The 24,623-nt window shown below is 41.6% G+C and overlaps 1 protein-coding gene across 4 annotated transcripts; it reads right to left on the bottom strand.

Annotated features, from left to right (window-relative positions):
• Positions 1-238: 238 nt before the first annotated feature.
• Positions 239-24,072, bottom strand: LOC135514714 (la-related protein 4B-like). 4 transcript variants are annotated; one of them, XM_064938268.1, is made up of 17 exons: positions 23,613-24,072; positions 20,587-20,720; positions 12,278-12,437; positions 11,423-11,590; positions 11,015-11,093; positions 10,241-10,377; positions 9,872-9,975; positions 5,937-6,047; positions 5,650-5,703; positions 5,086-5,322; positions 4,651-4,760; positions 4,175-4,447; positions 3,856-3,883; positions 3,356-3,523; positions 2,928-3,106; positions 2,563-2,674; positions 239-2,360 (listed from the first exon to the last, which is right to left on the bottom strand). In XM_064938268.1, exons 2-17 carry the CDS (start codon positions 20,665-20,667, stop codon positions 2,037-2,039), a joined length of 2,325 nt encoding a protein of 774 aa, XP_064794340.1. In that variant the 5' UTR covers positions 20,668-20,720; positions 23,613-24,072; the 3' UTR covers positions 239-2,036. The 4 variants fall into 4 exon arrangements, with proteins under 4 accessions (XP_064794340.1, XP_064794333.1, XP_064794327.1 ...); XM_064938261.1 differs by having other exon boundaries at positions 3,362-3,523; positions 3,856-3,904; XM_064938255.1 differs by having other exon boundaries at positions 3,856-3,904.
• Between the last annotated feature and the right edge of the window lie 551 nt (positions 24,073-24,623).

Consider the following 24,623-nt stretch of genomic DNA (forward strand, 5'->3'; position numbering starts at 1 on the left):
CCAGGATTTCCTAAACTCAGTCCTGGGTCCCCTCTCCTGGGTGCACATTTAGTTTTTTGCCCTAGCACTACATAGCTAATCCAAATCAGCTGTGTAGTCCTAGGGCAAAAACAAAAACGTGCACCCGGGGGGGGGGAGGGGAGAACAGGACATAGTTTGGGAACCTTTGATCTAAGGTGTAAACCCACATTACAATTTGCTACTGTAATACTGAATAAACAAACCGCTTTATAAAAAAAAAATGAAAAAAACACCACATACCAGTGGTTTCATAATTCACTACCTAAAATGGAAAACAAAATCAAATAAAACACCACTGCAAAAATAAGCCATTGTTAGTGGAACTCCACAGGTTTAAATCAATGAAAGTGAGCACAAAAGAAAATAACTAAAGACTAAAGTTATTTTTATCCTGCACGGAAGTATGTCTAGTAGGCATTTACATGGCAGTAAACAAACAGTTTAACTCGTGTGAATTTCTCCATGTAGAGGTTAAATCAAATTAGTCAACATTTAGATCTTCTGAAACTGATTACCCTGCCACAACATTTAATAATAATGCACAAGTCAAATGAAAAGAAAAGTTGAATTCCAAGAGGGAGAAAACAACTACATTTGTTGTAGAACTGATATTTTAAAGGGCTTATAATGTGACATTCAGCAGTTTCAATATTCCTCTTTACATTTCAGACAATATGAAACTAGATTCACATGTTCCCTTTTTGCTTCTGTATGTCCAGAATCAAAACAAATAGTGCAAAGTTTAGTTGACGACATGTATCAAGTATTATTTTCTAAGTACAGTACCAGATTCATTGAAGTAACACGTTCCAGGTTCATCCTCTAGCACCATAGCTATCTGAAATAATGAAGTCACTGCACCCTGCCAAAACCCTACTGCCTACTCCTTATAGTAGCCCAGCCACCTCCACTGCCAACATGTGCCCGCTGAACTAGTCTTTGACATGCTCGTTTCACAGCTAAATTTAGAAGGAGTAGAGTCACCAATAGCCACCACGTGATGAATTTATGCTTTTTTTTCTGAGATGAAAATACATGTAGATTTCTAATGACACTGATAGTACCTCTCTCTAATAGGCCTAACTATCAATGTGCTTTATACGGCTAGGAAACAGACTCCTGTGAATGGGATAGCAGAAAACTACATTTTATTGTTTACCACAAGAAATACCAGATAAAGACTTTGGCGCTCTTAAAACCACCAGCACGCAACAACTAGAGGTACTTGTACCAACAATCAAAACCAGTATGCAAATAAATGTATTCTCCTCATATGCTGGTGTTACAATGACAAAGAGTTCCGTGTTGGCAAAAAGAATCTCAGAAATCCTTCAGAAAGTAAGTCTTCTGTGGATTTCAGTGAAGTCTAAAATGACACTAGACTAGTTGACCTTGCATATGAATGTAAATATGTAAAAACAATTATGGCTACGTCCCACATGGCGCCTTATTCCGTATGTCGTGCACTACTTTTGACCGAGAGTAGTACGCTACTTAGGGAATAGGGTGTCATTTGGGACGCCAATCTGATGACTGACTGATCATCTCATCCTGCAATGGAATCACATTACATCTTAGGACTGCATACAACATACAGAAACACCCCCCACAACTAACAAGATCTAAACCGCTATTCCGTTACTCATCCACTTCCTTTCATTCACTCACTGGGTGGCTTCCAGTCTACCTACTCTCACAATATTATCTTGGAAGGCAGTTTGGACATATGAATTTATCCCACTAATCTGAACAAGAGTTCATTTGACTGATTGACACAAAATAATGCAAAAAAAATCCAAATGAAATAAACCTCCCAAAAAATAAATAAGATGAACGGTTCTCTACATGCACACTGAGGTGCTATTGTCAGTAAGCCCTGATCCAGAAACACATCCTCTCTATGCTGTGACTGACTGATAATTTTGGGATAGGTTGTATTTCAATAGCCCTGACTTTTTCCAGATGTTTTTCCTCTCACACATTTGTTTTGAAATTGACTTTATTGCAGTTGGGGGTTACTGCAGGTACTTTGGGGGGGTGTTGAGATCTTTGCTGCTGGGACCCTTCCCTGGGTGGTGGGGAGGTGGTGAGGGCCACCGGCCGGTTGGTCTCCGGACCTCTCGGGGTCTGCCTGGGTTAGCAGGTTTGGAGGAGCCTGGGTATGTCTCTCGGGGGGCCTTGGGCTCGCCCCTGTCCCCTGGAGCTGCGTCAGGGCACTTCCTCTCCTCTCCTGCGGAGGCAGCGCTGCTGGCTGGCTTGGCCTCTTTAGGGGCCTGTAGTGTCGGAGCGTGGTCTTTAATCCTCTGACAGATCTCAGCGTAAGAGGGTTTTCGCAGTTCCTGAACACACAAAAAAAAGATAGATTGTAGATGATTAATTTCATAGGACATTGACTACGCACCCTGGTTTGACATGCATTAAAATAAGAAACACAGTCCTTACCAACCACAAGTCAGCATCTATACCTATCAAAAGATCTAGATCAGCTAATATCAATAATTGCACCTGGTTGTTTAAATGCTTTGGTGAACCAGCACTTACTGTAGCAGCCCCATTGACTTGAACAGATTTGCTAGCAGTGTATAGGGTGTCAGTGACCAGCTCCACAGAGACCCGGTTCTCCTTCTGCTTCGCCTCCGGAACTTTCACTTCCCTGAAACACACACAGTATCTCACAATTCATTCACAAAGACGAGTAGGGCATGAAATGCTGCTAAGTCAGTTCTGTTCATTTTTTTTCTACACCAAGCTACTGTATCTATCGTGTTTGGCATGTTTGATGAGGAAATAGAGACAAGTGTGAGAGAAAAGATACTGTATGATATGAAAAATAAAATAAGTTATGTTTTTGTAAATAGAAATAGTGTGTGTGTGGGGGGGTTGAAACACACGTGTCATATACTCACTCTGCGGGTTGGGAGGGAGTGGGGATAGGGGCAAGGCCCGAGGCTGGTGCTAGGGTCAGGGCTTGGGGAGCAGCAGTAAGGAGGCTCGGGGGCTGTGGAGATGTGAAAGTCCTCAGTGGCTCTTTGGGTCCTCCTGAAGGGAGGAGGGCGCCTGCACCGCTGGCATCAACACATACATTCTGGAACGGGGTGAGAAAAACAACACATCAGGTTCCTACTGACAGCAAAGCTGAAATGTTGAGCTAAGTGATTCACTACGTTGGCTTGGAGATGAGAGCTTGGCTGCATCCCAGATGGCACCATATTCCCTGGCCAGAAGTCTATGGGCCCTGGTCAAAAGTAGAGCACTACATAGGGAATAAGGTGCCATTTGGGACGCACAGAGTACGGTGGCCTGGAGATGACAGCTTGTGGTGGTAAATACTGACCCTGACCTTTGTGGCTCCTATTACCATGCTGGCCAGTCTGTTTTCAAACATGTTGTCAGGGGTCTTGAGGTGGCCTGCGGCCCCAGGCAGGGGGGGGAAGCTGGAGAGCCCCAGCTCAAAGCTGGGGGACGGGGGCTTTTGAGGAGGGGGTGACTGGGTGGCCACTCTCTATACAACAAAACAGCATCAAACACCGTCAGACAGGGTGGCCACTCCCTAAGCAACACCGGAGTCGGCACAATGCAGTGAGTCAGAGAAAACAACCTCTGCACCCTACTCCCTTCATAGAGCACTACTTTTTACCAGAACCTATATGGCGGGTCAAAAGGAGCGCAATATGTAGGCCAGGGTGCTAAAGCCAGCCTGGCAACCATACCTACAACATCCCTGCAATACAAACATTCAGTCAGGAGAGGTCAGTCTTCAGCATCAGTACTGATGGATCTTTCTCAAAGTCAAAGACTAATTTAAGAGGAGATATTAAAAAAATATGTACTTACTGTAAACTTGTTGTCATCCCTCTTTTTCCTAGAACCATAAATATTTGTCCTTTAAGAGAAAGAACATTTGAAAGATTCACTGACTTTTTTTATCTATTTGAAGCACAATTTAGCCTTAGATTTCAATTCCAAAACATGAGCTCCATGCTCCCTCTCGTAAAATTATAATACGTCCCAAATAGCACCATATTCAGCGCACTGGGTCCCATGGGCACTGGTCAAAAGTAGTGCACTAAATAACAAATATAGTACCATTTGGGACACAAACTATGGATGTCTATGGTGGTGAAGCTCATGCAGATAGTGGATGATCACTTACCTTCCACGGCCCATGCCCAGTGAGTAGTCGGTGCTGACGGGCTCCACCCGACCCGTACCGATGTCCCTCCTAGGGTAGGTCATGGTGGAGGGGGGTAACCTGGTTCTGTTCTGGCTCAGGAGCCGCGTCGTCTGGGGGGAACCCCGGGGCACCCCGTTCAGGATGCGCTCTGTGGGGAAGTTGAAGATGGTGGGGTTGTCCAGGAGCCCTGTGCCACGCTGATCTGCATTGGGTATTGTGGGCCTCAGGTGAGGTTTATTGTGAGTGTGATTCCTGAAAAATGCCACAAGAAACACTGATCAATAATGTTTAAAGATCCTACATCATTCCATAGAATTGGAATGAGCACACATTATGGAATTATTGACTTGAATGAGTAGAACAGGTATCCCCATTCACTTTCTATAATACAAGCACAGTCATGTGGACATTCTTGGTAGTATCGTGTACATTAGATGGAATGTCAGTGTACCCACCTATTCCTGGGAGAGTAGTGCCTAACACCAGCAAGAGGAGACGTCGCTGGTTTAAAACTATGGGATGTTGTAAATCCATTGATGAATTGGGTGTTGTGAAATGATGTAACCTGTTGAATATAGAAGGAAACACTAAATCAATTACTTTTATAGGAGTTCTAGTAGCATATCATACAGTGAAGTTATGAAATCTCTCATTTGATGTCTTGTAGGTTTGTGGGTGGTAGGTTTGAAAAATCCTGGTAATTTCTCAAACATTTTTAATTTGTATCTAAAATTCCCAGGTTTTCCAGAAACACCGGTGAGAAGATTCACAGAATCAGGAGAGAAAAGGCATAAAATCCATTAATTTCCCAATCAGAATTTTGGGGATTCTGCAACCCTAGTCTGTATTGTAGGTTTGTAGGTGGGTGTGTGCATGACTGTTGTCCTCACCAGTGAAGGGTCTATGAAGCTGTGGGTGGCTGACCAGGCCTGTGGAGTGATAAGGCTGTAGAGGGGGAACTGTTGCTGAGGGCTGTACACTGGAGGAATGTAGTACGAGGTGTAACGCTGTTGTTGTTGTTGCTGCTGCTGCTGCTGCTGTTGAGCATATGGGTTGACCTCCACCGGGCGGTAGCCATTCTTTGGCATAAAAGTGTTGATAGCAATTGCCTTCGCCTTTATCCGTGCCTGATTGGGGTTTAGAATTTAGAGTTCCTTAGAAAATTGATTTTTCCTCAAAAACAAATATTCAAAGTAGGCATGTTTCAAAGCAGTACACAGAGATTTGAATAAATTAGCCACATTTCTCCAGGGTATTATTTCACGTCAACTCTAAATGAACCCACACAAACACTGTAGATTGAATTGTTGTTATCATCCACTGGAAGTCGTTTGGGGGAAAGCATTAGTTGCTTTTATGTAGACAGAAAAAGGTTCTGAAGCCCCATACTCCAGAAAGTACAGTAAATGGGTGAAGTTAAGGTTAATTAACACAAAAAACACGAATTAGCTTACCTTAATAGGCTTCCCTTGGAAGGTTTTCACTTCTTCACGAAGATACTGATATGCCTAGAAAAAAAAAGGTTAAATGAACACTTCAGAAACAGCACAAAATATATCTTCAGTTTGAGAAGGACGTAAGCTCAAGGCCAGTATAAAACCCTGTATGGCCACAACTAGCGGTTGTAAACCAAACACAGACCAGCCCTACCATCCTAAAACATGCTATGACGTGCAGGGGAAAAGTACAAAATCAAGAGCTATGATCATGCAATGGTGCGACATTCCAGAATGTTCCTTACCTGTTGTGCATCTGCTTCTGATTCAAAGGTGATGAACCAGTTGTCGTTGTAGGCAAACTCAGAATTTATGAATTTGGGTAAGTTCTTTCCTTTAAAAAGAGCCTCGACCTCCTGCAAAACAAGAGCAAATGTCAAGTTTAAAAAGGGATAGTTCAGGATTTAAGTCTTCGGGTACAGCTAGCATATGCTAAGATAGTTAGCATTGGCTGGCAAAACTAACTTCTTTCATACTGGACACAGAGACATACAAAAATGTTATCCACGAGTTAATCTGCCTCTGGAGAAGCAGATAAAGGACTTCATTGTCAAAATCCTGATCTATCCCTTTAGTAATGCCAAAACGCCACAGAGGAAATGTGAGCAAGTTCCTGGTTTCGATTGAAAAGCTTAGGGCGGTCTAAGCCACTGCCTCTGGAGCACATTGCTCGAGCATTGGTTCCAATCTGGCACACTGCTTTTTCAACACTCTTGTATGTATCTGTATCCAAACAAACAAAAAACAAAATTGGCCCTATCAATGTCAAATATTGTCAATATTCCCCAATGGGAGTACAGTTCAGACTGAAATAACACCATTCAAATGTTCAGAATTATAAACAGCTAAAAACATCACCCTTTAATTTGTCACACTGCATTAATTTTGATAACCACCCACTTGCACAATAGCTGAAACCTCTAAACACTGTTTAAACAATGTGTCATTGTGTTCGGATACTCATACTAACTGTACTATTTGCGACGTGAATTGAGTATATAGTATGCTTATTTGTCATAGTATGGATATAGTTAGTATGCCAAAAGTTCCAGGATGTCGTACTAAATTCGCCAAAATATCAAGTACACAAGCAGAGGACACTATTTCCATACTTTAGGGACCATAATGCATTTCAGGAAATGGGCGTAGCTTCACATCATTTTCAGATTTGAAGAAATTGGTGGAAAATATGCTGCCAAAGTACAACGAGAGTGGATACAAATTCATTGCTTTAACTAATTATGACAAATGTTAAGAAAATGTTGAGCAAAGTAATGACTTTTCAAATAAGTTACCTTGCACATTATGTTGGCTGGCAATTTGTTAGTTACACGCTTACGAACCACAGTACATATCATTACAGCAGTATGTACCGGTATGTTGTTAACTAGTTACCTAACGTTAGTTGGCTACTAATACATCAAACTAGCCAGTATATTAACTATAGGCTAACTACCCAACGTTTATTGACTTGATTATTCCCATTATTCTTAGCTTAGCTAAATTGTATAGTCGTTCTCAATGGACATTCGGGTGCATTTGTAAATTCGTTCTGGCTATCTACTCCGATTTCAGAGCACTCTCGTCTGAGTGTACCAGAGAGCAGAATAATGCATTTTCGAGCGCTCAACACCTGTTGAATATGGCCGGTGTCAGTAAACGTCTGCAAAAAAAGCATAATTAAATTGTTGCCATGTGCATAGTTAGTCACCAACGTTCTGGTTAACCAGCTCTGCTCGGGCGAGTAAAATGGTCAGAGTGGTCTCATTTGTGTCGAAGTAGCTAGCAAGCAAGCCAACGTTAGCTTGGGTGCTTGACTGCCGTTGTAAGTAGAGGTTGACCGATTAATCAGGGCCGATTTCAAGTTTTCATAATTGGTATTTTTGGACACCGATTACATTGCAAACCACAAGGAAACTGCGTGGCAGGCTGACCACCTGTTACACAAGCGCAGCGTCAAAAGAAGCCAAGGTAAGTTGCTAGCTAGCATTAAACTTATATAAAAAACAATCAATCTTCACATAATCACTAGTTAACAACACATGGTTGATGATATTACTCGGTTAACTAGCTTGTCCAGCGTTGCATATAATCAATGCCGTGCCTGTTAATTTATCATCGAATCACAGCCTACTTCATCGTCGCCAAAATCGCATTTGCGGTGGGAAAAAAAAGCACATTTGTGGCACAAATGTACCCAACCATAAACATTAATGCCTTCCTTAAAATTAATACACAGAAGTATATATTTTTTAAACCTGCATATTTCATTAAATGCATGTTAGCAGGCAATATTAACTAGGGAAATTGTGTCCCTTCTCTTACATTCAGTGCAAGCAGAGTCAAGGTACAAGTTTGGGCAGCCTGGCTTGTTGCGAACTGTGTTTCCTCCTAACAAAGACCGTAATTAATTTGCCAGAATATAAAATTATGACATAACATTGAAGGTTGTGCAATGTAACAGCAATATTTAGACTTAGGGTTGCCACCCGTTCGATAAAATAAGGAACGGTTCTGTATTTCCCTGAAAGAATAAACGTTTTGTTTTCGAAATGATAGTTTCCAGATTTCACCATATTAATGACCTACGGCTCATATTTCTGTGTTTATTATATTATAATTAAGTCTGATTTGATAGAGGAGAATGACTGAGCAATGGTAGGCAGCAGCAGGCTTATAAGCATTCATTCATTCATTCTTTACTGCGTTTGTGAGCAGCTCTTAGCAATGCTTGATGACTTCAAGCCTATCACCTCCCGAGATTAAGCTGGCAATACTAAAGTGCCTATAAGAACATCCAATAGTCAAAGGCATATGAAATACAAATGGTAGTGAGAGAAATAGTCGACGCATCAGAATTCCTATAATAACTACAACTTCTTAACTGGGAATATTGAACCACCAGCTTTCATATGTTCTCATGTTCTGAGCAAGGAACTTAAACGTTAGCTTTTTTTACATGGCACATATTGCACTTTTACCTTCTTCTCCAACACTGCTCTTGCATTATTTAAACCAAATTGAACATTTTTCATTATCTATTTGAGACTAAATAGATGTTATTTGTGTGTTATATTAAGTTAAAATAAAAGGGTTAATTGTTCATTCAGTATTATTTGTATTATTACAAATAATAAAAAAGTAAAAATAAAAAAAGTTTTTTTTTTATAATTTAAAGAGATTTTTTTATTCATTATTTATTTATTTATTTTTAAATGGGCCTATTAAATCGGTATCGACTTTTTTTTGTTCTCCAATAATCGATATCGGTAAAGGCATGGAAAAATCATAATCGGTCAATCTCTAGTTGTAACGTCCAATGTGCCCCCCGAGAAGGAAACACTGAATTATAAACTGACAACGCTCTGAATTTACGAGCGCACTTTGGCACTCCAGATTGAATTTAAAAACACACCCGAAGTAGTAAAATGTCTTACTAGGAATTTGTTATGCTAACTAGCTAGTTAGAAGTCACATAGCAACAGCATCAACTTCCGGTAGACAGGCGAAAAGCTAGTATGCTCAACTGGAAGGATACTGTTAGTTTACAGTGTACTAAAATTAACTAATAGTATATACTCATTAAGTATGTAAGTGTATGGGTACTCGAACACAGCTCATAACATATTCAACAGGGTGTCAACATCGCAAGATGGAAGATGAGTAAAGAAATAAATTGACGGACATATACACCAGAATTACTTATGATTCCAAGAAAACGACTCAGGGTTGTAATCATTATTACAAACAGCTGCAAAATGAAATCTACTGTTTCGATTGGACAGGTTCAGCAAATGGAGGGACCTACCTGAATCTGCCCAATAGAAAGCTTTCGTTTGGAGTAATGATTACACCGCAGGTAGTGTGCTGTGCACTCAACAGGAAATTACCTACAAGGCCTTGGTTAATACACACATATAGCCTAGTCACATAAGAGCTTGCACGAAAATTACCTAGTCTTGCTGAAACTTGACTGATTTCTTTCCACTGTCTGCCATACTGGATACAGTCAGTCGAAGGTAAGTCATTGTTTTCTTTTAAAATGGTCCAGACAGAATGTCCCAAATGACACCGTTTCCTATGTGGTGCACAACCCTTAGTGTTCTGGTCTAAAGTAGTGCACTACATAGGAAATAAGGTACCATTTGGGACTCAAACGGAGGCTAGCCAGTGAACATACCTCTACAGGAGTGCTCTCAGGGACCTCTCTGAGGATGACGATGCAGCGGTTCTGGTTGGGTCTCACTTTCTCCCCCTTCTCATCTACCTGGACCAACGGCAGAGCTACAGGGGCAGGGCAATATTCAAGTCCAGTGAATTTATAATGAAAATCTGAGAACTTTATTGCCATGTAACAAATGTTGCTAGGAATTGGTGTTGTAGAAAGAAGGTTAACTAATACAACTGAAATCCATATGAAACCAATCCAAATGAAACATCTATTCCCAGCAATGTCTCTTTAGTCTCAATAACAAAAATTGCTGTTAGTATCAAGTTAATCAGAAAAAGTTCAGTGAACGATAGTTTCAAATAGAAGGGTATCACTTACATCGTAGGATATCAACGATTAACTCCACGTCCGTGCTGAGTTTCTTGACGTGGTCCAGGTTAGCTACTGTAACGATTGGCACATACTGGTCACTATCCATCTGAGAGATAAGGTACATGTCGCTGGCCAGGTTCTCCCTGTAAGTGAAAAGAGACAAGACAAAACGGTAAGTCACTCCCTGTAGCCTAAATCACTCCTCCCTCCTCACAGCACCCACCAGGGAATTCTTGACAGCATGAAATAAAGCTTTCATTTAGAACACGCCTCCCACAAAGGGCCAAAGAGAACTAATGAGTATGCGGCCATTGTGCAGCATCACAGTGACATATTTCACTGGCTGTATTCTAGCATGGGCAGCACTTGATTACTATCAACAAAAACTATGGCCCAGCATCGACACATACTGTATGGGGAACAGCATAATAAATGGAACAGTAGTGGTGTACATTACTCCCCTAGCTACCTCCCCTAAGAGCCAATTAAAGTTTGGTCAGGCGGGTTCTGTATTCTGTAATGGCAGAGCTGTGCCTCTGTGCTGCACGGCTGTAGATTATATGGTTTCTGCAGCACAGTGTGCCTAGTGCATTATTGGCTGTATTATAGTAGGCAATGTCTATGTCCCAAATGGCACCCTATTCCCTATATAGTGCACTACCTTTTCCCCAGGGCCAATTGACCAGAGTAGGACTGGTCAATTGTCGAAAGTTGTGCATTATATAGGGAATAGGGTGTAATTTGTGACACAATCAGTGTGTAGTATTGACTGTTACTCACCGGGACAGACAGAACTCCAGAGTCTTCTTCAGGTGTTCCCGGAGGTCCTCCTGACGGCTCTCCTGCTGGAGCTCACTGTCTGCTCATCGGGGGAACAGACAACACAACATTCACTTTCATGCCGAGACCCTTCATTTCATTCAACTCACAGGCCTTGTCCCAAATGGCACCCTATTCCCTATATAGTGCACTCTAATGACATTAGACCATTCATTATATTACACGCAGTCCCCTTTAGGTACAGGTTGTTTAAGTTAAAACAAACTCATTTATGCATACATTTCTAATATTCTAAAACACAATGTTGCAGTGCAATGAGAATACCATTTATATAATTGTGTATCACTTTCATAGACGCTTTGCTCAACTCAAGTGAATGGTCTCCACTCCAGTGGATGAGGATCCCACCTGTGTGAGTTGCCTCCTGGCCAGACTCTGGGTATGCAGCAGGGTCGGAGCCCTCCAGGGTGACGGTTGCGGCCATGGGGGCTGGCTCTGCCATCATCACCGGTGGAGGCTCATCTGGGTCGGCCAACAGGGGCTCCTCAAACACTTTGTCTTTGCTGGCTTCATAGCCTGGACAGAGCAAAACAGGAAACAACCATCCAAGCAGTTAACACCAAGCCACAATCTTCACTGGCTTCATAGTCTGGACAGACATAAAGGGACAACCAAGAAAGCCGTTAACACTAGCTAGTAATACCGCTATGGCTTAAGTTGAAGAAACAATAGGCCTACATGTTATGTAGTACTAGTAATACATTGATCTATACAAGGGGAAAGTGAGGTAAGTATCAAGATGTTAAAATGGATACCATGAACGTGACTACTTTAATCACCACAAATAACTTCACATAATGAGCTAGGAGTAAAATGTAGATGTATCAATCTGAATAAAACTGGTCCTAATTGATCACCTTCATGTCCCCACCAGTCCCTTGTTAACTGCCACGACGGCTAAACTTGGCTAATCTTAACGTCTGCACATAAAATGATTCTGCTTATTATGTGTTAGAAGGAAGGATGGGTTGGTAATATTTATAGCTCTCCCTCAAACTAAATTGAGTATAAATGATTCAACCCATGGCTGCGCCATGATGACAGGGGTCATGTCCCAAATGGCACTCCAATCCCTACATAGTGCACTACTTTTGACCAGGACTCTGGTCAATAGTAGGGCACTATGTGGGGAGTAGGGTGCCATTTGGGACACGACCCCTCTGTTACCGTGGCTATCTCCAGCCGGTACTTAAAATGGCTGACCTTCTGGCCCAGGGTCAGCCGAGCTGCTATCGCAGCCATCCTTCCATGGCTGGAGAGCAGGTGTGTTCGCAGTCCCAGTCGCAGTGGCGGTGTCCAGGTTAAGCATGTGATTGGCCCATGCTTTTGCATTGGGGTTCAGGTCAGAAAACTTGGCAGATTCCTGTGGCAGGACACAAGACAGGAGAGTATTATACAGTGCCTTGCGAAAGTATTCGGCCCCCTTGAACTTTGCGACCTTTTGCCACATTTCAGGCTTCAAACATAAAGATAAAACTGTATTTTTTTATGAAGAATCAACAACAAGTGGGACACAATCATGAAGTGGAACGACATTTATTGGATATTTCAAACTTTTTTAACAATTCAAAAACTGAAAAATTGGGCGTGCAAAATTATTCAGCCCCTTTACTTTCAGTGCAGCAAACTCTCTCCAGAAGTTCAGTGAGGATCTCTGAATGATCCAATGTTGACCTAAATGACTAATGATGATAAATACAATCCACCTGTGTGTAAGCAAGTCTCCGTATAAATGCACCTGCAATGTGATAGTCTCAGAGGTCCGTTAAAAGCGCAGAGAGCATCATGAAGAACAAGGAACACACCAGGCAGGTCCGAGATACTGTTGTGAAGAAGTTTAAAGCCGGATTTGGATACAAAAAGATTTCCCAAGCTTTAAACATCCCAAGGAGCACTGTGCAAGCGATAATATTGAAATGGAAGGAGTATCAGACCACTGCAAATCTACCAAGACCTGGCCGTCCCTCTAAACTTTCAGCTCATACAAGGAGAAGACTGATCAGAGATGTAGCCAAGAGGCCCATGATCACTCTGGATGAACTGCAGAGATCTACAGCTGAGGTGGGAGACTCTGTCCATAGGACAACAATCAGTCGTATATTGCACAAATCTGGCCTTTATGGAAGAGTGGCAAGAAGAAAGCCATTTCTTAAAGATATCCATAAAAAGTGTTGTTTAAAGTTTGCCACAAGCCACCTGGGAGACACACCAAACATGTGGAAGAAGGTGCTCTGGTCAGATGAAACCAAAATTGAACTTTTTGGCAACAATGCAAAACGTTATGTTTGGCGTAAAAGCAACACAGCTCATCACCCTGACCACACCATCCCCACTGTCAAACATGGTGGTGGCAGCATCATGGTTTGGGCCTGCTTTTCTTCAGCAGGGACAGGGAAGATGGTTAAAATTGATGGGAAGAGGGATGGAGCCAAATACAGGACCATTCTGGAAGAAAACCTAATGGAGTCTGCAAAAGACCTGAGACTGGGACGGAGATTTGTCTTCCAACAAGACAATGATCCAAAACATAAAGCAAAATCTACAATGGAATGGTTCAAAAATAAACATATCCACGTGATTGACTTGGCCATTCTAAGTCCAGACCTGAATCCAATCGAGAATCTGTGGAAAGAACTGAAAACTGCTGTTCAACAATGCTCTCCATCCAACCTCGCTGAGCTCGAGCTGTTTGCAAGGAGGAATGGGAAAAAATTTCAGTCTCTCGATGTGCAAAACTGATAGAGACATACCCCAAGCGACTTACAGCTGTAATCGCAGCAAAAGGTGGCCCTACAAAGTATTAACTTAAGGGGGCTGAATAATTTTGCACGCCCAATTTTTCAGTTTTTGATTTGTTAAAAAAGTTTGAAATATCCAATAAATGTCATTCCACTTCATGATTGTGTCCCACTTGTTGTTGATTCTTCATTAAAAAAAATACAGTTTTATCTTTATGTTTGAAGCCTGAAATGTGGCAAAAGTTCGCAAAGTTCAAGGGGGCCAAATACTTTCGCAAGGCACTGTATACATGAGTTCAGGTAGGCCTCCAGACTTCAGCAGACAAAAGAAAGGAGGGGTACTCAACAACAATAACAGGAGTACAGATGTATAAGAATACTATCAGTATCGCAGAATATAGGCTAAATCAAGGAATGAGAAGGTACTCTCCAAGAATTTGACAATAGTCATTATTTTTAAGGCTCTGCCATTAAACCTTGCGTACTGTTCATATATCCATCTATGTTACCCCTTGGCAGCGTTATCAGAAAGCATGGCATTGATTTTCACTGCTACGCAGAAGATACACAACTTCGTATTTGTGTCAGAGGATTTCAGCTGTATTAGTGATTTAAATACTTGGATGCTCACGACTTCCTCCAGCTAAATCAAGGTAAGACAGAGGTACCTATTGTTGGAGCCAAAGCACAGAGCGAATCTAATCACCCATTTTAATTCATGGGCAATAAAGCCAACACCAGGTAAAAATAAACAAACTAGGTGTTATTGTAGATTCTGAACTCAATTTTGAATCGCACACTTGGAACGTGACCAAAAAAGCTTTTTTACCACCTGAGGAACATTGCAAAGGTGCGGCCGTTTCTCTCAGGCTGATACAGAGAGACTCTTCCATGCTTTTATTACAAGCAGGCATGACTACTGTAATGCTCTCCTGTCTGGTCTACCCAAGAAAGCCAATGGTCAACTGCAAAACATGCAGAGTGCTGCAGCACGGATACTGACCAAGACCAGACGGAGAGCACATATTACACCGGTTTTAAGGTCTCTGCACTGTGAGCTTTAGAATACATTTTAAGATTCTTCTATTGGTTTTTAAAATCAATCCACGATTGTACACCTCAATACATGTCAGACATGCTTTTAAGTTATATACACCCAGTAGGTCCCTCAGGTCCTCTGGCACTGGCCTTTTAACTATCCCAAAGCCTAGCACCAAGAGGCATTCTTTCATGATTATGCCCCCAGCCTTTGGAATAGCCTACCAGAGAACCTGATGGAGGCTGAAACTGAGGACATATTTAAAAGATATCTTAAAACACATATTTTAGATTATTTTCCTTGGGGTGCTTTTTAGTCATTTAGTTTGTCACTCTTATGTTTATCTTATGTTTGTGTGTAGTAAATATTTCAACTTTTATTTTCATTGTTTGTTTGTTTTTTCCTGTAAAGCACATTGCATACCAATTCTGAAGTGAGCAGTATAAATAAAGCTGGTTTTGACTTGTGGTGTGATCATACAAATACCAAATGTGCAAATAGCAATGGCCAGTGGTCACAAATGTGTGTTCATCTCAGTACAGCAAAGCTGATAGCCAGTATGAAGAAACTACTATGCATGCAGACAATGATTGATGATATAGGCTACTTCATCTTGTCACACAGCAAGCAGACCATCCCTTCTGGGATTACTAGTTATCCCAGAAGTTGAATAGCCTAAATGTCTTTGAGTTGGCCTAGTCTTTGAGTTGAGGCAACAGACTCAGTGAGAAAATGCTTGTGTAACCTAAATGTTTCCCTGTCAGTTCCACAGAAGAAATCAAGGAAAATATACACAAAATGTTGTCAGAAAAAGGTTGACAAAGAACAAACTGTTTTATATAGCCATAGCTACATCATTGAGAAACTGGAGTTTATGATAAATGCATTAAGTAAAATCAACAATGATAGATATCTGGCATAAGAGATATCAAGACAACATACTTCAGACTGCAAAAATGACAGATTGAGCACCACTGCTTTGGGCAAAGAGAAGTCTGGACATACTCACAAGAGATAAGTAATTGTTCTGCCAATTCCTTACACAAGACTCACAAGCTACACGGCTGTAGCGAAGGGCTTTGGTAAAAGCCATACTAGAGTCCTGAGGCAAAGCGGCATGTCTGTAACAGTTACTCTCTGCTGCCTACAGTAAGAAAAGAGTCCAGGAGCGCATACAATCATGCCCTGCACACTCCGGGCTCACAGTCATTGCACCTGCTGCACACAGTGACAGTCCATATGGCACCTCAACCACATTCAGAGCCAAGCACAACACAGACTACTTGTATCACCTCTTGGATATTCCCAGAGCTTTCCGAGCACACCAACCAAGAGTCTATTATCCCCTGGTTATTTCCAGAGGTTTCTGATTCCCAGGCATCACACAGCGTATTCAGCATGCCCTCCTCGGGCTTCTGACTCCCATAGTCTTCACTGCTCTTTGATGCTTGTGAGGCTGTGGCTGCTTCTGTGGTCCGTCTGTGCTGTCAAACTGCCTCTGGGTCACGAGCAGCGACAGGTTGTCGGGGGAAGAGAGAAAATAAAAAAATGAGACACACTGCTGCCGAGGTGTCCGACGTGGCAGCCGCTGATTCGTCGCTGTCACTCATTCCCATTTAATGGAGCTTTGGTTTCATCACTGCTGCGGCTACCCTCTGAGTCATGCTCTTTCCATCAAAACATCAAACCCACGTCACCAACGAACAGACATACTGATGGCTAAGGTGGGTTATTGTTAAATCCACCTGAGCCAAAGAAAGAAGCTGCCTGAGGAATGGATTATCCAGTGTGTACACTAGGCTTCTCCTTTTGCCATCCACACCCAATAGGCCTTTAGGTTCATCTGACACCTGTGTTTAAGTAACATACCAATATCCATAACCTACATACAAGTGTCAGGGGTCACACTAGCTTTTAGAAATCAGCATTTTCAAAATGCAGACCATCCAAAAATGTGCATTTTAAACCATTTCACCAGAGTTGTATATTGAAAGTCAAGTGGTGGTTTGCGGTCAATAGTGGTCAGGTTCGTGAAACTATACATTTTCTTCACACAAAATAAATGAAAGCAAATATAATAAAAAAATTGCTTCGTTTTTAATCTGATGACAAAAGTGCAACACTATTTGGCTAGCAGCCACACAATTAGCTAATAATTAAAAAGCCAGGGCCTTTTGCATGTTCATCATAGAAAGAACGAAGCGAGCGACATTTCCTAATGTTTTGTATCATAGAAAGAATAAAGCGAGCTACATTTCCTCATGTTTTGCTTCAAGTTCATCTTGCATTTTAACTTGCTAACAGAGATCAGTCAGAATGCTGTCTGCCAATCCAATGTCGTTTGTGTATGAGGGAATCTGATTTCGCATGATAGCAAATATTTGTCATTGAGTGGAGAAGTGAAACTGAAAGACAACAGTCCTTTTACATTCATGATTTGGAACTGTGACTGAACCAGAGCAGAAATAACAATTAGATTTTTTTCTGCGTGAAAAATGCAGAATTCTGCATTAACATGACATCGTTGGTACAAAAAGCCTTAATGGAAAACTTGGATAGTTATGATTCTCTGCTGTGGGAAATTCAAGAGGCTGAGTATCCAAAGGGGAGACAAAGTAAATCCAGCTTTCTTCAGAGTGATATAATACATTGATGGAACAGCAACAAGGCCCTTTGCTTTTCACTGGGAGCTTCTGTCTATTTGCCCAGGTCTATTTATAAAAATTTAAAAAACTTTAAAAACACTGCATTAGGCTATAAACCCAATGGGCTGTCTGGTCAAGCTTACAACACACACCAAGACAAAACGCTACATCAAAACCAGAGAGCCACAATGAGACCACGGCAGGAGAAACAAAGAGCCTATAATCCAGTCATGCAATAATGTAATACCCTCCCACTCCCACATCTGACCTGGCTGCTATAGAAACTGGCCTGACATAACTGACTACCATGTCCAAAGCATTTCAGGTCCGCTTGACCTTTCCCAATAAAATGCCTTGGTGCTTCCATCCCTCACTGAGGGGAGTGATTCACCTTTCCCCAGTAGCCTGATTGGAAATTTTATTTTTGGGAAGCTGTTATTCATTATGAACTATAGACATTGGGGTCTGGGGACATTGTCATCGAGTGCACAGCATGTTTTCATTGCTCCTTTAGTCAGTCAGACAGCCAGGGAAGTGTTCATTTGTAAACAGGGATAGGTTAAAGTCCCTGAAAAGGATACTAAACAAAACACACAATTTGGACTGGTCCGTCTGGGAGGCTTCTGCCACGTTGAGCTCCAGACCCAGGGCAGACAAACAGTGGACTGGCAATGTGTTGAGCACCCCGGATTCAAACGACGGGGGAATGCTGTGTCCACAGGAAATGTTATACTTGTGCATCCTCACAAGCCTACAGGTTCTGGCATATAGCCTAGGTTACAACTAAAATGGACGTCTCATGGACTGCCAGATCCTGAAAACAATTATCTCCAACCTGACATAGAGCATTAACTAGTACTATACTAGAACCAACGACAGGCAGATTCCAGTGAGTGGCAGCAGCATTGGAGTCATTAATGTAACAGCTTTCACATTTGGATAAGATATGGCCAACACATAGCTTTAAATAGGTCATATGTGCTATTCATGAATGTTCATATGCCACAACATATGGCACAGTAGCGCTGAGCAGAGCAGCATAGAATAAGATGCTTAACATCACACACTACATGTTAACAAGGAACACATGGAAGTAAAGGTCATTCTTTAATAAGGCGAGTGGCAGGAGGCATACATAATTACCTTAACAACAAAAGTCCCTGGATTGAGACGTGAAAACGGCATACCTCAAGAATCCATTGGGGACTTTTTCCTGAAACCAATCTAGTTTCCAAACGTATGCCATGTGTTTAGCCTAAATGAAACTGGAAAAAGACAGTGTCTTTCCATTTCCTAATTTGGGAGAATAAGCTTTCCCTTTGGCCCTCATTTAGGCTATTCAACTTAACATTCTTTCCAACTCAAGAGATTGACGAAGCGGAATTGCAATATGTGTAGCCTACCTGCGTCCACACGCTTCTTAACAAAATGTAGCCTCCTACAGCATGCAAAGACAACATGCTCTTCATCTAATAAAACATACAAGCCTTATGACAAATCTATTGAGCGAGACTGCCAGCCACATAGCTGCACCATGCAAGGAGAGCACAGCACTCATGTGTTAAAATGAGGACTCCTCATGAGTGCTGTGCTCTCCTTGCATGGTGCAGCTATGTGGCTGGCAGTCTCGCTCAATAGATTTGTCATAAGGCTTGTATGTTTTATTAGATTTGTTAAGAAGCATGTGGTCGCAGGTAGGCTACACAAATGGCAACCTATGTAGGAAATAGGTTGCCATTTGGGATGTGACCCCAGAGACACACACATCTCCATTGTGTGAAAGAAGCGAGGAGTGTGTAGGGATACCAGTACAGGAGTATCTTGGAAACAGAAAAGACATGAAAGCTTGCAGCAGAACTATGACTGAGGTGTTAAAATGCCAACTAAAGAATGTCTGTCCCTATAAATATTGTATACTTAATTTTAAAAAATACACTTAGTGATGAAAGCAGCAGCAGGTAGCCTAGCGGTAAGAGTGTTGGGCCAGTAAGTGAAAAGCTGCTAGCCAACAAGTTGAGAGAAAAAACGGACGATGTGCCCTTGAGCAAGGCACGTAACCATAATTGCTTGAGGGTCGACGTTGATAATGACAGACCCTGGCTGTGACCACATTCTCCGGGGGCATCTCAGGGGGAGTTGGGACTTGCAAAAAATAAAACAATTCCAATTCACATGTGTATTAATACACACCTGTACATGTGTGAACTAGGACAAATATAAGCACCCACCAAAGTATTATTATATAAATGACCTCGGCGCCAAACAGCAACAGCAGTTCGCATTGAGGAAAAGTCAGCGCTTGAAATTGAGGAAAAGTTGGAGTACATGAAGCTACAATGAGTCAAAAAATTGGGTTACAAACACAATTACAAATAGGCCTAAGGAACTCACTAAGTGTCAGAAAACATGAAATCAACTCTTGCAGCGATAAAACATGCATTAAGTGGGAGAATATAGCCAATTACACAGGAGAGCAACCAACATCTTTTTTAAATAGAATTAGGCTACATCAGTGGGGAGGTAAGCTATGTTTACCAAACCAGTTCAGAGAAGAGAGGTTTCGCCTACTTTTGTAAAGCATACGATGAGAAAACACTGGTTCAGATGATCGAGAAGTATAGTTTTAGTTAAAAAGGCATGTGTTTTTTGCCTGGTTTCGTTTAGATTTCCCCGAAATTCAGTTTCTCCGTTTGATTTTGAGAGGGAACCTGAGAAAACCACACTTTAATAGAAAAACAACATTGAATGTTCGAAGTCCTCAACAATGTTTAAACCACCTTTGAGTTCGGAGAAAATTGAGAAATGTTGATTTGAGTGCAGTTGCCCTTTAATTATACTGTGCACCGAGCAAGAGGCTGTTGTTTAGCAGTGTTTTTGCAGCGCACATGTGATGGTAAAGTTAGCCAAACCAATACGAATCACTGATGCATCCTGTTAATGCCATGATAAACGTGTGCAAATTAATACATTTGTTACATTTAGTTGATTCCCTACATTTTGAATATTGTTGAAATCCGTTTTAAATGTACGGATTCCATCCGTGTTCTCCGCATTGGTGGAAATTCTAGTAGGCTAATACTCAGTACCTACCAGATGAGAGCTCTCTTTTGCTTCTTGTACTTGCTGCACCTGTGGTTCAGCTACAACTTTTGTATCCTGGTCAGAAGTCATGAGCCGTCTACTTCTTGGCTCCTCAGGGAGAAGTCTCTTTGTCACCAAGTAAGCTGCGGATAGAGAAACAAATATGTTTACCAGGGTTGTATTCATTAGTGCACCCCATAGCGGAACGTTTTGCAACGGAAAACAAAACCAAGTGTTTCATATTGGACAAATTCAGGTAGGTGGCTCCATTTCGTCACATTTGATTCCTTGTGAATATGCACAGAGAAAACACTGCAGCAACCAATGCTGCAGCTCACCATGGAAGTGCAAAAAAATATTTCATTAGTGATGTGTCAACAAAACATACATGCAATCTATAAGTATGAACACGATTGGAAATGTCCCTTTTCTATCCAGTAGGTCCAATTTGTAAAGAAGTGATAATCCCCCAACAATCGAATGCCTGTCTAACATGAGCTCTCGTTGTGTTCGTTGTGTTCGCAAACAAAGCAGAAAAATAATGGCATGGCTGTAAAGCTCACGACCTTTGACCTACATACTCATTACCACAGACAGTGTGAGTTGGGCTTAACAGACCATTGTAAAGAATTAAACAGATGCTTTTCCATCAAGCAAGGCACAACTAACTACAGTTATCAAAGCAATTGTTTCAACAAGTCAACAATTGTGCTCATTTCTTGCACAACTAATTCAGAGATCATAGCCAACAGTTAGAGGGTTCCCACACTAATCTTTAACTGTCATGTTTAATATTGTGTCATGGACCTATTTGACATATGGGCATAAATCGTTATTATTTAAGTGTTAACCCTGTATGTAATTGTCTATTCGTGCATTTCTGCCTATTCTTTGAGAAACAGAAGATGGAAAGCCCTGGCATAATCTAGCCCTGTTCCTGGAGAGCTCCCATCCTGTAGGTTCACTTCAACTCTAATCTAGCACACCTGATTGTAATAATTAGCTGGTTGATAAACTGAACCAGGTTAGTTACAACTGGGGTTGGAGCAAAAACATACAGGAAGGTAGCGCTCCAGGAACAGGGTTGGACACCCCAGAAATACGCCAAATATCGAAAAGTATTTTTGGAAATTTTGCAAACATTCAAATCCACTGCGGATTGGACAAACTAACAGTTTGTATTGACATAAACCTGTTGCAATTTTGCATTGTCACTTGAGGACTGTGCGGTTGTACAGGATGCAAGCAAAGTTCTGGTCTCCACAAAAATGGCAATTTAAGCAGAGTTCCAATAACTGTTCACTACAAGTGGTGACTGCAATACATGCCATCAGTGATAAATTACATGATAGGTTTGATATAGCCCACCAATGGCTGTCAACAGTTGACATGTTCCTATTGAATAGTCCCTACCTCAGCCAACTTGACAAATAGACAATTTTACTATTTCCATTGGTACTGCCCAACTTGTTTGCACTATGCATTATCATTTTTAATTTAGATATTCTTGGCACATTTCAGGAAAATTACTGTGGATAATATAGTAAGACACAGAGCAGGCCTGTTACTTCAGTCTCCAGCTGACAAGTTCGGCAGTGACCATGCGATGAGGTAAAGCCTGCAAGGAGCATTTCCATTGTGTGTGTTTTTTTATTTGTGAGGACAGGACAATGGTTAACCTAGCTACCAGATTAAGCTAGCTAGTCAAAACTTGCCAACTAGACAGTAGATAGTGGTCGATAGTGGCAGTCTGTTTCTGCTCTTTTGCTAACTAGCTATCTATGGAATTGTGGTAAGAGCCCAAACAGATCTGAGAGAAGGCTAGAATCATGGTGGTATGTGACTGCCATTTACAGTGATTCTGGCTAGTAAAATACTATAAAGTAATGCTGTGTAAAGCCCGTACAACTACAAAGTAAACCCAAACTGCTGGAAAAAGCAGAGTATCATCAGCATTCAGTGAAAGATGGTGACCTCCAGCATGATTCACCTCAATCAATCAAATGTATTTATAGACCCCTTTTTACAACAGCAATTGTTGATGGCAACTATTCCAAAGGCCAGCCAGCAGATCCTACCCGCTTGCTTACAGCTGCACTAGGGTCGGACAGGAATCCTTTGTATATTAAGACACTGGAGCCGGCGCGAGAAATTGCTCAAAACATACCTCAATCCAGGGATGCGAAATGCATTGTACCCTGAACTGCCCCAGTATTCCAACTATTACATCGAGAAGATTGCTAAACAACTAGCAGTTGTTCAATCATTGAATCTTCTTGGTGTAACAGTTGGGATAATGGGGCAATTCTGAGTACAACGTATTTCCCATCCCTGGATTGAGGTACGTTTTTCGAGCCGTATCTAGTTCTGCAGAGTCTTAATATACACAGGAATGTTGTCTGACCCTAGTGCTGCTGTAAGCAAGCAAGTAGGACCTGCTGGCTATTCCAAAGGCTAGACACCAATTATTATGTGCACCTGACGCTCCAGACAAGGCCATTCATAGCTCGCCAATTTAGCAAGTAACCTAGGTGGTAGTTAGATAGCAACGTCTGTAGCTACCTAACTCGGACGTCACTGCGGTGGCACATTGATTTGCTGACGAACAAAGTCACGAAACATTTAGCAACTAGCTATCTGTGCCAACGTTACCTGTCGAATAGTGAATACTGAGCTCGATAGCTGACTAGTTACCAATCAATCACGAGCTAAGTAGCTAACGTTAGCAAACGCAGCCACTTCCATATTCGTGTAGTTAAAGTTACGTAGCTAAAAGTAGCAAGATAACGTGGGGAGCTTACTAGCTAACGTTAGCTAGCTATGTATTTGCTAAAAACAACGCACAACAAGCAAACCGCGTTAGTTGGCTAACTTGCTAAATTAGTTTGACAGCCGCTTCAGTAAACTTGAATTTAAACCTTGCTATCGTATAGCTAGTTATACGATATTGTTATAGTTCTAGGCAGCTCCCGAACGACAGTTAGCAACAACGAATAAGCGAGCTGGCTCGTTACTAAGCAATGGGCGCTACTCACCTGTCAGCTCTCACTGCACGACGATGCAAAGACTTGTGGTAAGCAAGGCCTTGAATTGGCTTCCTGGCTGAATACGCACGATATTATCAAGCTAACGAGCACGCTAGCTACGATTTACTACAGTCTTCGAATGAGCAATAACAAGCTGCTGGGGGCTGGGATGGCAAAAACAAAAAGAATACCCGCCCTTTTAGCCAAATCTCAGAAAACAAAATACCGTAACGTTAGCTTTCCTAACTAGCAATGCTAGCAAATTAGCTTAAAAGTAGCTATTAACTTTGCACTTGTTTTGTGCAGTAGAATTAAAATAATCTGTATTATTCTTCGAATTTTACCAAGCGGGGGTTCTACTAGTAGGAAAGAAAATATGGAACATCAACCCAGAACTCTCAATGTGAAGCGTTCGTTAGCTAGCTGGATCACTCGAGGTAGCTACCAGTTGGGAATGGAGAAATTGCTGTTCCAGTTGTGTGAAGATAGCCACAATAGAGGATTCGTCGGTTCGCCTTCAAATTAACAGTCCGCCATTGAAACTGATACAAATAGTGGAAATAATGCCCTATTTGGAAGATATAATGCTAAACAAGTTTGGAATGTTGTTACATAACTTACAAATGAATGAATGCAATAATACATTAATTTGCCAATAAACAGTCAAACAAAAACAGAAATGGATGTATAAAAATTGTCACAGACTCTCGCCACCCAAGTTATACACGGTTCTTTCTGCTACCGCACAGCAAGCGGTACCGGAGTAGGACCAAAAGGTTCCTGAACAGCTTCTACCCCCAAGCCATAACATGCTGAACATTTAATCAAATAGCTACCTTGACTATTTTCATTGACGCACACATGCATATTGACACCACATACACACTCTCACATAGACACTCTCTCATACTCTTCACAAACGTTGCTGCTCCTCTGTTTATCTATCCTGATTGCCTTGTCACTTTTCCCCTACCTACTGTACATGTACACATTAGTCTACACCTGTTGTATTCGGCGCAT

The sequence above is a fragment of the Oncorhynchus masou genome, chromosome 3, assembly GCF_036934945.1.
Source record: "Oncorhynchus masou masou isolate Uvic2021 chromosome 3, UVic_Omas_1.1, whole genome shotgun sequence".
NCBI classification, from domain to species: domain Eukaryota; kingdom Metazoa; phylum Chordata; class Actinopteri; order Salmoniformes; family Salmonidae; genus Oncorhynchus; species Oncorhynchus masou.